At 36.8% G+C, this 10,257-nt stretch overlaps 1 protein-coding gene across 1 annotated transcript; it reads left to right on the top strand.

Annotated features, from left to right (window-relative positions):
• The first annotated feature begins 6,328 nt into the window (after positions 1–6,328).
• SOSTDC1 (sclerostin domain containing 1) lies at positions 6,329–9,659 on the top strand. The gene is made up of 2 exons (XM_084896451.1): positions 6,329–6,642; positions 9,172–9,659. Exons 1-2 carry the CDS (start codon positions 6,438–6,440, stop codon positions 9,585–9,587), a joined length of 621 nt encoding a protein of 206 aa, XP_084752577.1. The 5' UTR covers positions 6,329–6,437; the 3' UTR covers positions 9,588–9,659.
• Positions 9,660–10,257: the final 598 nt, after the last annotated feature.

The following is a 10,257-nucleotide window of genomic DNA, read 5'->3' as shown; positions in this document are numbered from 1 at the left end:
GCTGCCTTAACAAACTCCCAAGTGAAACACAGTTTAGAACAACTCTCAGGCGTGTGGAACAAAACTAACTCCAGCTCCCACCCACCAGTGGTGATAGGATATGTAATATGCTGCCAGCCTTGGTCTAATTTCGTTTAGGAACTTGTGTGGGCTGAATATGCAGAGTGAGGACATCAATTCCTACTGCACACGGTAACAAATGTCAGTGAAAAAAACTTACTACTCTTCCTTGTTGGTGCAATCAGATTAAAAAAAAAACCCTTCCCTGCAGCCCTAACCCGCTCCTGAAAGTTTGCATGCAAGTTTTCCTTAATAGCAGTTTGATGGCATTTTTAGGAATTTACCTGAGAATTTGCCTAAACCAGAAATTTTTAACCCAGGATGATTTTGCACATAGGGGACATCACTGCATGAGGGAGCTGCTGTTGACATCTAGTGGGTAGAGCCCAGGGATGCTGATAAACATTCTACATCAAACAGGACAGCTCCCCCAAAAAGGATTATCTGGCCCATAATGCCAGTGGTGCTAAGATGAAGCTCTATCTAGAAATATTGGGTCGGCAACGAAGTAATTGCAGATTTTTTAAAGAAAATCAAAGACAATTTTTTCATGGAACTAAATAACTTTATTCTGTAATGTATTGCCCATTTTGATCAATGACCTTTTGCCATCTTTCAGGCAGCATCATAATCCCACGTTCAAAAAACTTCTGGTTTTTATTAGCAAAAAACTGAATCAGGTACGATTTGACATCATCATCATTATTGAAATTTTTACCATTCAAGGAGTTTTGTAAAGATCGAAACAAAAAGTAATCAGATGGTGCAAGGTCAGGACTATATGGTGGATGTGGCAAAACATCCCAACCAAGCTCCATTAATTTTTGCCGAGTGACCAAAGATGTGTGTGGCCTTGCATTGTCATGATGGAATACAACACCTTTTCGATTTGTCAATTCGGGCCGCTTTTCTTCAACTTCATTGTTTAATTTTGTTATTTGTTCAATGTAGACATCAGAATTGATCGTTCGGTTGGGTGGTAAGAGTTCAAAGTAGACAATTCCTTTGTAATCCCACCAAACTGATAACAAAACCTTCTTTTGATGAATATCAGCTTTTGATGTTGTTTGAGTTGGTTCACCTGGCCTGCTCCACGATCTTTTCCGCTTGATATTGTTGTAAACAACCCATTTTTTATCGCCAGTTATCAGTCGTTTTAAAAATGGATCATTTTCATTATGTTTCTTTAGCAAATCGCAGCTGCTAATGCGTTGCGTTAACTGTGATTCTTTCAGTTCGTGAGGAACTCATGTATCGAGTTTTTGAACATAGCCAAGTTGTTTTAAGTGATTTTCAATGCATGTATGTGATACATGAAGCTTCTCTGCAATCTCATGTGTTGTACTGTGACAGTCCGAATTGATTATTGCTTTGATTAGGGCATCATCAACTTCAACTGGACGACCTGAGCGTTTTTCATCTTTGAGTGAAAAATCACCAGAACGAAATTTGGCAAACCAATTTTGACACTGCCGTTCTTTTAAGGCTTCGTCACCATAAACAGCACATAACTTTTTATGAGCTTGCGATGCGTTTTTCCCTTTGCGGAAATAAAAAAGCAAAATATGACGAAAATGTTCCTTTTGATTTTTCATTTTTCAACGAACGCCAAACGAAAACTACAAAACAGATCAAAAAACTTTTTTACTGATTAACAGCTGAATAGCCAACTATCAAATAACAAAATGTGTTTTACATTTGTACTACGTCTGCAAACCTAAAAATTCAACTGAAGCCATATATGTGTGAAACCCGCAATTACTTAGTTGCCGACCCAATATATCAACTGGTTTTGGAATTTCCACTTGGGTTTTATATCAGGTTACACAGGGCATTATAAGCAGCATTATCTAAATTGCTGTTATCTGTTAAGACAGCTTACAAGAAAAAGAACATTGATTCTACAAATAAAGCTAACAAGTACTTAAACAAACAAACAAACAAACAAACAAACAAAACCCCACAACTAATAAAGGTGGTGAGGGAGAAGAAAATCATGAAGGAGGTCAGGTTAGAGGGAGTTCCTTTAGTGAAATTCTAAAGGGAAGAGGGCAGGCCCATGTCTCAATCAGCTTGTCAGTTCCTGGACTATAGCTCTGACAAATAATGGGCTTACCACATGTTGAATGAAAACAATAAAATGTATTAAAGATGTTGGTCCATCCTCTTTTCAAGAAATTTGATGCATGAAGATTCTACAGTGTTATGCATGAAGATTATTAGTATTTTTCTTTTGGTCTAATATAATGATGATGAATTACTTTTCAAGTTACAAGTTTGATCTTATTAACTGGGTCTTTCTGAAAATAGTTTAAATCCACAGAGTACCAGATATAGCTCAACATCGCATTCAATAAATATATTTTGTTTATATTTACCCTATTCTGATTCTTTTTCTACCAAATATAAAAACCAATTGGTCAGGATATATTTTTTAAATAAAATGACACCTACGCATTATCTCATATTTAATCAGGCTGAGCAATCTCTTTTCTCTCAACATTCTGTTGTCTACCTTAAATAGGTAATTGTATTTGTTTGAGATTTCTTGAATCTCTCCAAATTCATTTTTAAAACAAAGCCTCTAATGAGAAACAGTACTCTCAGACTCACATTCAATTATTATATTTTCCATATTTCTTTTGAGCTAGGTTTTGGGTTAGACACTTTAATGTTCTTTATTCCTCTAGTTTGGTTATGTTTTACAGATGAAGAAACTGACTTAGAGAGTTTCAGGAAATATATCCAAGCTCAAACAGATTGTAAATGGTAGAAATAATATTCAAATTTAGATTTTCTGATTCCATTGCCAAGAGTCACATGGTAACCAATACTAATTAGAGCATTTAAATAACTTTCCAGTTTGTGCATATCAAACCAGTAGTAATAGTAATATTATTTGATTGTTAATAATGGCAACACATTGATGACTGTCAGCTGAGGACTGGGAAATGGGTTTCAAGTCTTGTTCAAAGAATGAAAGGTACACAGCCATTATATTTAATAGTCCCACATCTGATGCTTTCAAAGCCCTAGAACAAAATTGATGGCATAATTACTACTATATATTCACTTTTAAGGAAATAATGTTATATTAATTACCTATGGCCATATAACAAATTACCCCCAAACTTAGTTAAAACAACATTTATTAATTCTAGTTCTTGGTGCCTCTGGCTTACAGTCTCCCATAAGTTGCAGTTGGTGTGGAAGCCAGGACTGCAGCCCCATTTGAAGGTTTGACTGTGGGGAGTTTGGCTTTCACTCATGTACTTATAATAGATAAATCCAGATCCAGATGGGTTGTTCTGCTGAATTCTTTGTTGGCGAGAGACACCAGTTCCTTGCTATGTGGACCTCTGCACAGGAAAGCTTACATCATATTGTTTGGCTTCATCAAAAGCAAGTTGGCTAGAGCAGGCAAGCCAGACTGAAGTGATGGTCTTTTGGTAACCTAATCACAGAAGTCACTTTACTATAGTATTATATTCATTACAAGTTCATTGCTAGGTCCAACCTACACTCAAGGGGTGGAATAGCTTCCAGGGTGTGAATCCCATGAGAAGAGGATCATTAGGGGGCCATCTTCACAATTGCCTACTACAAGTGTCAACCAATCTTTTTACATAGAAAAGAACAGATTTTTCTATATTGCTTAAATTAATTTATCCACTTATTCAACATTATTCTTAAAAATAGTTCTATCAAAGCTAGTCACTCTGGTACATATTGATGGGGTGCTGAACCTAGACATGAAGAGGTAGAGGGCAAGGAAAGTTTTCTCAGTCCTAATATCATCAAAATATGGGACTTAACAGGAAAAAAAGGGGGGGGGGGGCAGGGAATGGGAAAAGGTGAGAGAAGGATGTTCCAAGAAGGAGAAACATGGGAAAGAACATGGCTTGCTCAGGGGAATACATCCTTAATCAATTATATTATTCATCTATATCCATAATCTTATCAGAGTATTACAGTTTGTGATTATTCTTAATGAAATAGTTTTAAACTGATCAGGAAAACTGTTAACTATCAAATTTACAATTATGTCTAATTTATCATAGTTGTTTTCTAATTTGGTCCTGACAGATATATTGAGCCTAAGAACTCAGCATTGTTCCTGTCCACATTCACCAATCACATTGCCTTCATTCCTAATTTGTCATCTGCCTAAGGCAGTATCCTAAGGCTGATCCTGCAGACTACTAAGTGCAGGGAAGATTGAACAATTACGCATTACTTTGGTCAATTTGATTACCCCAACCTAATAATTAACTTCAAATTAAATTATCTCCTCCTGGAACACACACAAAAAATAGTTATGGGAAAGAGGTTAGATTATTACTTCCGTTAGGCATTGGATCTACTGCTTAATGGTTAAGATTAACACACCTCATGGAATTTATGTCAAGTACTCGGATAAGCAGGAAAAGAAATTCTTCATAATTAGTACTTTAAAAGGATGCCTGACATATATTCTCCATTTGTACTTAATAAACTGAGGTATTATTTTCCAGGAATGATATTAGAATAAACATCTATATACAACCTTCAGATAAGGATCTGATTGTTATTAGGCAGTGTGTATACATTGTTTTTTGTTCTAGTTTCAAAATTGTTTACTATGTGCAATTTTAAACATATTCAAGAGCAAAAAGAATAGAATATCCATCATCTAGCCCATAACCAATCTTGCCCCACTTGTACCTCTAACCATCCACTCCCATATTATTTTGAAGTGTATTACAGACATCATATCATTTCATCTAGCAATATTTCATATAACTCTAAATGAGTTATTGTTTTTCAACAAAACCACAATCCCATTTTACTCCTAAATAAAAGAACAGTAATTGCTTAGTATTATGAAATAGTGCCTTCTTCTCAACTCTACTTTCTTTTTATAGTGAGATAGGTAGATGGATAGATAATTATTAGTTCTACTAGTATCAACTTCAGGTGATATTCACCCACATGACAATTGTGAAGGTCTGAAGACGTTTTTGTTACAACTAGGGTTTGCTACTGGCATCTAGTGGGTAGAAAGCCAGGTATTCTGCAAAACACACAGTGCCAAATAACAAAGAATTATCTACCCCAAAATGTCTAGTGCTACTGTGGGAAAATGCAGATAGGTGATGATGATGATAGATAGATAGATAGATAGATAGATAGATAGATAAAATAGAAGTTAAAATGGGCAAAAGTTTATAAAGAAGAGCAATACAAAATATCCATGCTACAAGGTCATTGTTTGTAGCCACACAAAAGGCAAAATGGATTTAACATTGGAAAGACTTCTCAAAATATGTAATTATTCCAACCTAAGTGTCCCATAAATCTGATGAAATTTTATGATTTTTTTAAGTATGGAGAAGAGTGGCCTAGTATTAATTAATAGAACACTGTTCCAGGTGTGTTAAAGAAGTTCATAAAAGTACCATGTTTCTTACATGGGCAGCAGAACCAAGGGAATACTTAATAAATACAGGTAGGACACTACAAAACATTATTTTGAATTTGCTAAACAATAACCTGTCAGAAATGGGCTTTCTTTAATGTAAAATGGTGCTATGAATGTTAATGTTTGTGACATATTTTTAAGATGAAAATGGATATTAATTACTTTAATGCAAACAGAGCTATGCTCATTATTCTTTTCACAGACCCCTGGCAATAATTTACCTAGCTGCGCAGCAGTTCATGCAGATCAAAGCTGCATTATTTAAGTGTGTCCAGGGGGCAGATTCTAGCTCTGTGCCTTACACTTTAAAGAAAAAAATATATATATATTGGTTTGCTTCTTGAGAAACAAAATATAACTAGGTGCTTCAGGCAAGTTCTGCAATATTTAAACACGTTTAATTCCTCTTATTCTCTAGGACAAACCCCCTCCCTATTCCAAATCATCTAAACTCTTAGGGGAGTACAGAACAACTGTGGAAATGTAAATTTTTTTTTCCAAATGAACAGCAGTGTGTTTTCATTGAAATTAAACCCGAATGGGAACTAGATTCTGGAAAGGAAATGGCAGGGAGAGAGGGAAAGAGTCTGTAGTTGCTATAGAATGTGCCTGGCTGCTGCAGCTCACAGGCAACTGATGAAGTCCAACTCTGAAATTTCAGGCAGTTTGTATACCAAGCTCCTCCTCTTCTGTAGTCTCCTCTTCCATTGGTAAAATTCTTTTCCAGGGTCATGCAGGGATCCCACCCCCTCTCTGTGTTTTCACTCTGAAGCTCTACACAACTTTACACCTGAATGAATGCCAAACCTCAGGGGTATATAAAGGGAACCTTGAGGAGGAATTTCACAGTTACAGTGCAGGAGCAAGAGGGAAAGGAATTAACTAGCTCTCCAGCCAAGCAGATCCTCTACTCACCATGCTTCCTCCTGCCATTCATTTCTATCTCATTTCCCTTGCTTGCATCCTAATGAGAAGCTGTTTGGCTTTTAAGAATGATGCCACAGAAATCCTTTATTCACATGTGGTAAAACCTGTTCCAGCACACCCCAGCAGCAACAGCACGATGAATCAAGCCAGAAATGGAGGCAGGCATTTCAGTAACACTGGACTGGATCGGAACAGTAAGTATGCTTTACATCTGTGGATTCTGTCTTTTCCTTTTTGGTAGCACTTAGCTCACATTCCTGTAAATGCGTTTCACCGCTTCCTAACCGGAACCATATACTATGTTTTGCTAAATGATCTGGGAGTAATCTGCTGCATGTGTAGAATGGCATTGTTTCTATGAAGTTAGCATGACTAAAACAGTGATTTGATAATGCAGGCACATACTTATTAGTAAGTTTTTATCAAACATCCAAAGAGAAAATGTTTCCAGGAATTAAACTGTTGCTTCTTTAAATCATGCACAGTAAGAATTTTTAAAAAGTGTTGTTCTAGATAGTTTAGATTGAGGTTGTTTTCTGTTTATTTCAGAACATGTGCAATTCTGGTAAAGTGCATAGAGGTAACTAGCCAAAGTATGTATAAGAAATCACAAGGGAAAAAAGACGCTTTCTGGGGGGAATAATTGCTCACCGTGAATTTCTAAAACATGTCTAGGGAAAGAGTTGAAAGTTTTGATGATAATCAATGCAAATAAGGGCTAAAACTAAACAGGTTGGAGAATCATATTTTTCTGAGATAATTTCTTATTAACCAGATCAAAATTCAGGTTATTGTATATATCTGTGAAAGACTAGGGAAACTCTTATACCTTTAAAATTTTAAAATAGTAACACTGCAATAATATACAGGGAGCATTTTTGCCTTTTTCTGTGTTCTTAATTGACACACTGATCACTAGTTGGAGGGATTTAAATTTCTTTTTCTCATTTCTATCCTTCAGAAGAGTTCACATGCTAAAAGTCAGGTTTTAAGAGAGACCACAGAAAATCTTACAACATTTTTTTTTTTTGGTCCCCCTCCTCAACTCCATTCAACTGTGAAAAGTAGTTTTGACCTTTGAAAGGTCAAAGCACATATGACTGCAAAGGTCTAAAAAAATCCCAGGGTGTTTTACCTTTCATGGAGATGGCTGCTTTGGCGTACACAGGAAATGTCTGATAATTATTAGATTACTGAGCAATGTGGTGGGTATTCATTGTCAATGAACTGTCACTGCAAAAATGCTGAATCTCTATGTACACAGGAACAAAAAGCCAGGCAGGCAAGTCAGAATCATCTCCGGCTGTTTCCAGGTGCATTCCTGAGGGAGCTGCCGGAAGGTGAGCTGGAATCAGAGGCAGGCAGGAGAGCTCACTGACTGGCCAGCTGTTGCACCCTTTAATTTTAATCCCACATTCGATAGCTGTATGTATGTATGTATGCATGCATGTATGTATGTATGTATGTATGCAAACAGACATTTTCCACAACTCTCACATCCCTTTAGGTTATACTTCCCGCCTCAGAAATACTGGGAGACAGAGGTGAAGTGAAACTCCTAGTTCAAGACTTGCTTCAAGTTAGCTTTCACTAGTCTATCTATGCAAGGCCACTTCGGCGACCTTGATAATTTTTAATGTTTTAAATGTCAGCAGTTATACTTTTAAACTTTTTTTTTCCTGGTTAACAAGCCTTGCTCTCCCCCCCTCCCCCCCGCCAAGCTTATTACAGACAATTTTCCTTAAGTTTAGATAATAAAGCAATGGAAAGGAAACCTCAAATATTTCAAGATTAATTTTTGCTTTAATTACATAAAGCATGCAACAAGAAACAGCCAATTAAAGAACATTCTTATTAAATTCAAATAACTAAACAAAAAGTTTGCCATTACCAGTATTCACTAAATGAGCACCAGTATTCACTAAATGATTCCTTTTGTAGTTGTAAATTAGACATGTTAGGCATTTTTCTGCCATAAAATTCATGGAAATGTAGCCAAGTTGTTATGGCAACCATACGTTCCTGATTTAGAAGGTTTTATATTCTTTAAAATTTGAGTTGTAGTGACATTTTTCATTTCAAGCATTTTAATATTTGTATTTTTAAAAGATAGCTTGGGAAATTGTGTTTAAAATGTAGTTATTAAGTTTGATATGCAAAATGTCAGACTGTACATATGTATTTATGATTCTTTGCAGGTAAGTTTTATAACTGAAACAGAATATTACAGATACATATGCATTCTACACAGTATTTAAATACTTTCCACATTTTCTCAATAGATTTCTAAAAAACTAGTTAAATAAAAGCAATTGTAGACATTAACAAATATGATCTGTGAGCAAAACAATCATTAAAATATACTCTTTTTTTACACTTAAATGTAAGAGCTGCTTAAACCATCCTGGAAAGTGAGACTAAGAAAATGGGACTTTCAAATACTCACTCGAGTGAGCAATTAGTTAATGTCATAATATGAACAAAAATAAGTTGAGTTTATTTTTTTTTAAAATGTATAGCTATGCAAACGGACCATTTTCATGAAAGTGTCTCTACCACCAGCCAGGCAGACTTTTGCATTGTGGAAATAAAATAGATGTTTTCTTTCTATTGGGCAATATGCTATCACCTGCATAACATCTGTGTCACTGCAGACTACTTTTAAGAAATGCCCATTTGCTGATACCTCTCTCTGCACACTTTCTCTCTGCTGTTTCCTGCAGCTCGGGTTCAAGTGGGTTGCCGGGAACTGCGTTCCACCAAGTACATCTCTGATGGCCAGTGCACCAGCCTCAGCCCCCTGAAGGAGCTGGTGTGCGCGGGGGAGTGCCTGCCCCTGCCGCTGCTCCCCAACTGGATCGGGGGAGGCTACGGAACCAAGTACTGGAGCCGGAGGAGCTCCCAGGAGTGGAGGTGTGTCAACGACAAAACACGCACCCAGAGGATCCAGCTGCAGTGCCAAGATGGCAGCACGCGCACCTACAAGGTCACCGTGGTCACCGCCTGCAAGTGTAAGAGGTACACGCGGCAGCACAACGAGTCCAGCCACAACTTCGAGAGCATGTCTCCCGCCGAGCCAGGCCAGCACCACCGAGAGCGCAAGAGAGCCAGCAGGCCCAGCAAGCACAGCATGAGTTAGGGCTCAGACTCTGAACCTGGACTGGCTGGTACCCATCTGCTTTACAGATCTGATTTGCTTGGAAGACTCAAGTCTGCCATTGCTATTTTCTTACTTGAAAATACATGCTTTCTGCTTTGATCAAACCCAGCAAGCTGTCCCTAAGTATCAGGACCTTCTCTGGGAGTAGCTTTTTCCTTTACACGTTTTTCAAGCTGTACACACATCCATGAGTGCAATTTGTATTTCAATCCCATGCATCCTGCAGTTTTAATTTCCCATGATTCTTGAAAGACCGGTTATACCATATATATATATATATATATATATATATATATATATATATATATATATATATATATATATATATATATATATTCAAGTGATTATTCAACATATATTGTACTATATTGTACTATATGTTGAATAATCACTTTTTAAAAGAGAGAAAGGGTTTCCTAGTTACCCTGCACTCCCCAACCCATCCCCCTACCCAGCAAATCCCTCCCAAACTGCAAAGTTAAAAAAACTGTAGCCTTGAGTATTCATAAAAGGTGCTTTTTTCTTTTTCTTGGCAATCTTCATGGAACAGTTTAGCAGCCATGAGTGATCTTCCTTTGACAGAGTGAAAGACCTTGTGACATTTCACTTCAAAAATAAGCCCTGAAGCTTTTTACAGTCTCATAGTATG

The sequence above is a fragment of the Pipistrellus hanaki genome (genome assembly GCF_964339955.1).
Source record: "Pipistrellus hanaki genome assembly, chromosome: 10".
Classification (NCBI taxonomy): Eukaryota; Metazoa; Chordata; class Mammalia; order Chiroptera; family Vespertilionidae; genus Pipistrellus; species Pipistrellus hanaki.
Note: the sequence above shows the minus strand (reverse complement) of the source record. Positions and strands in the feature narration are given on the sequence as shown.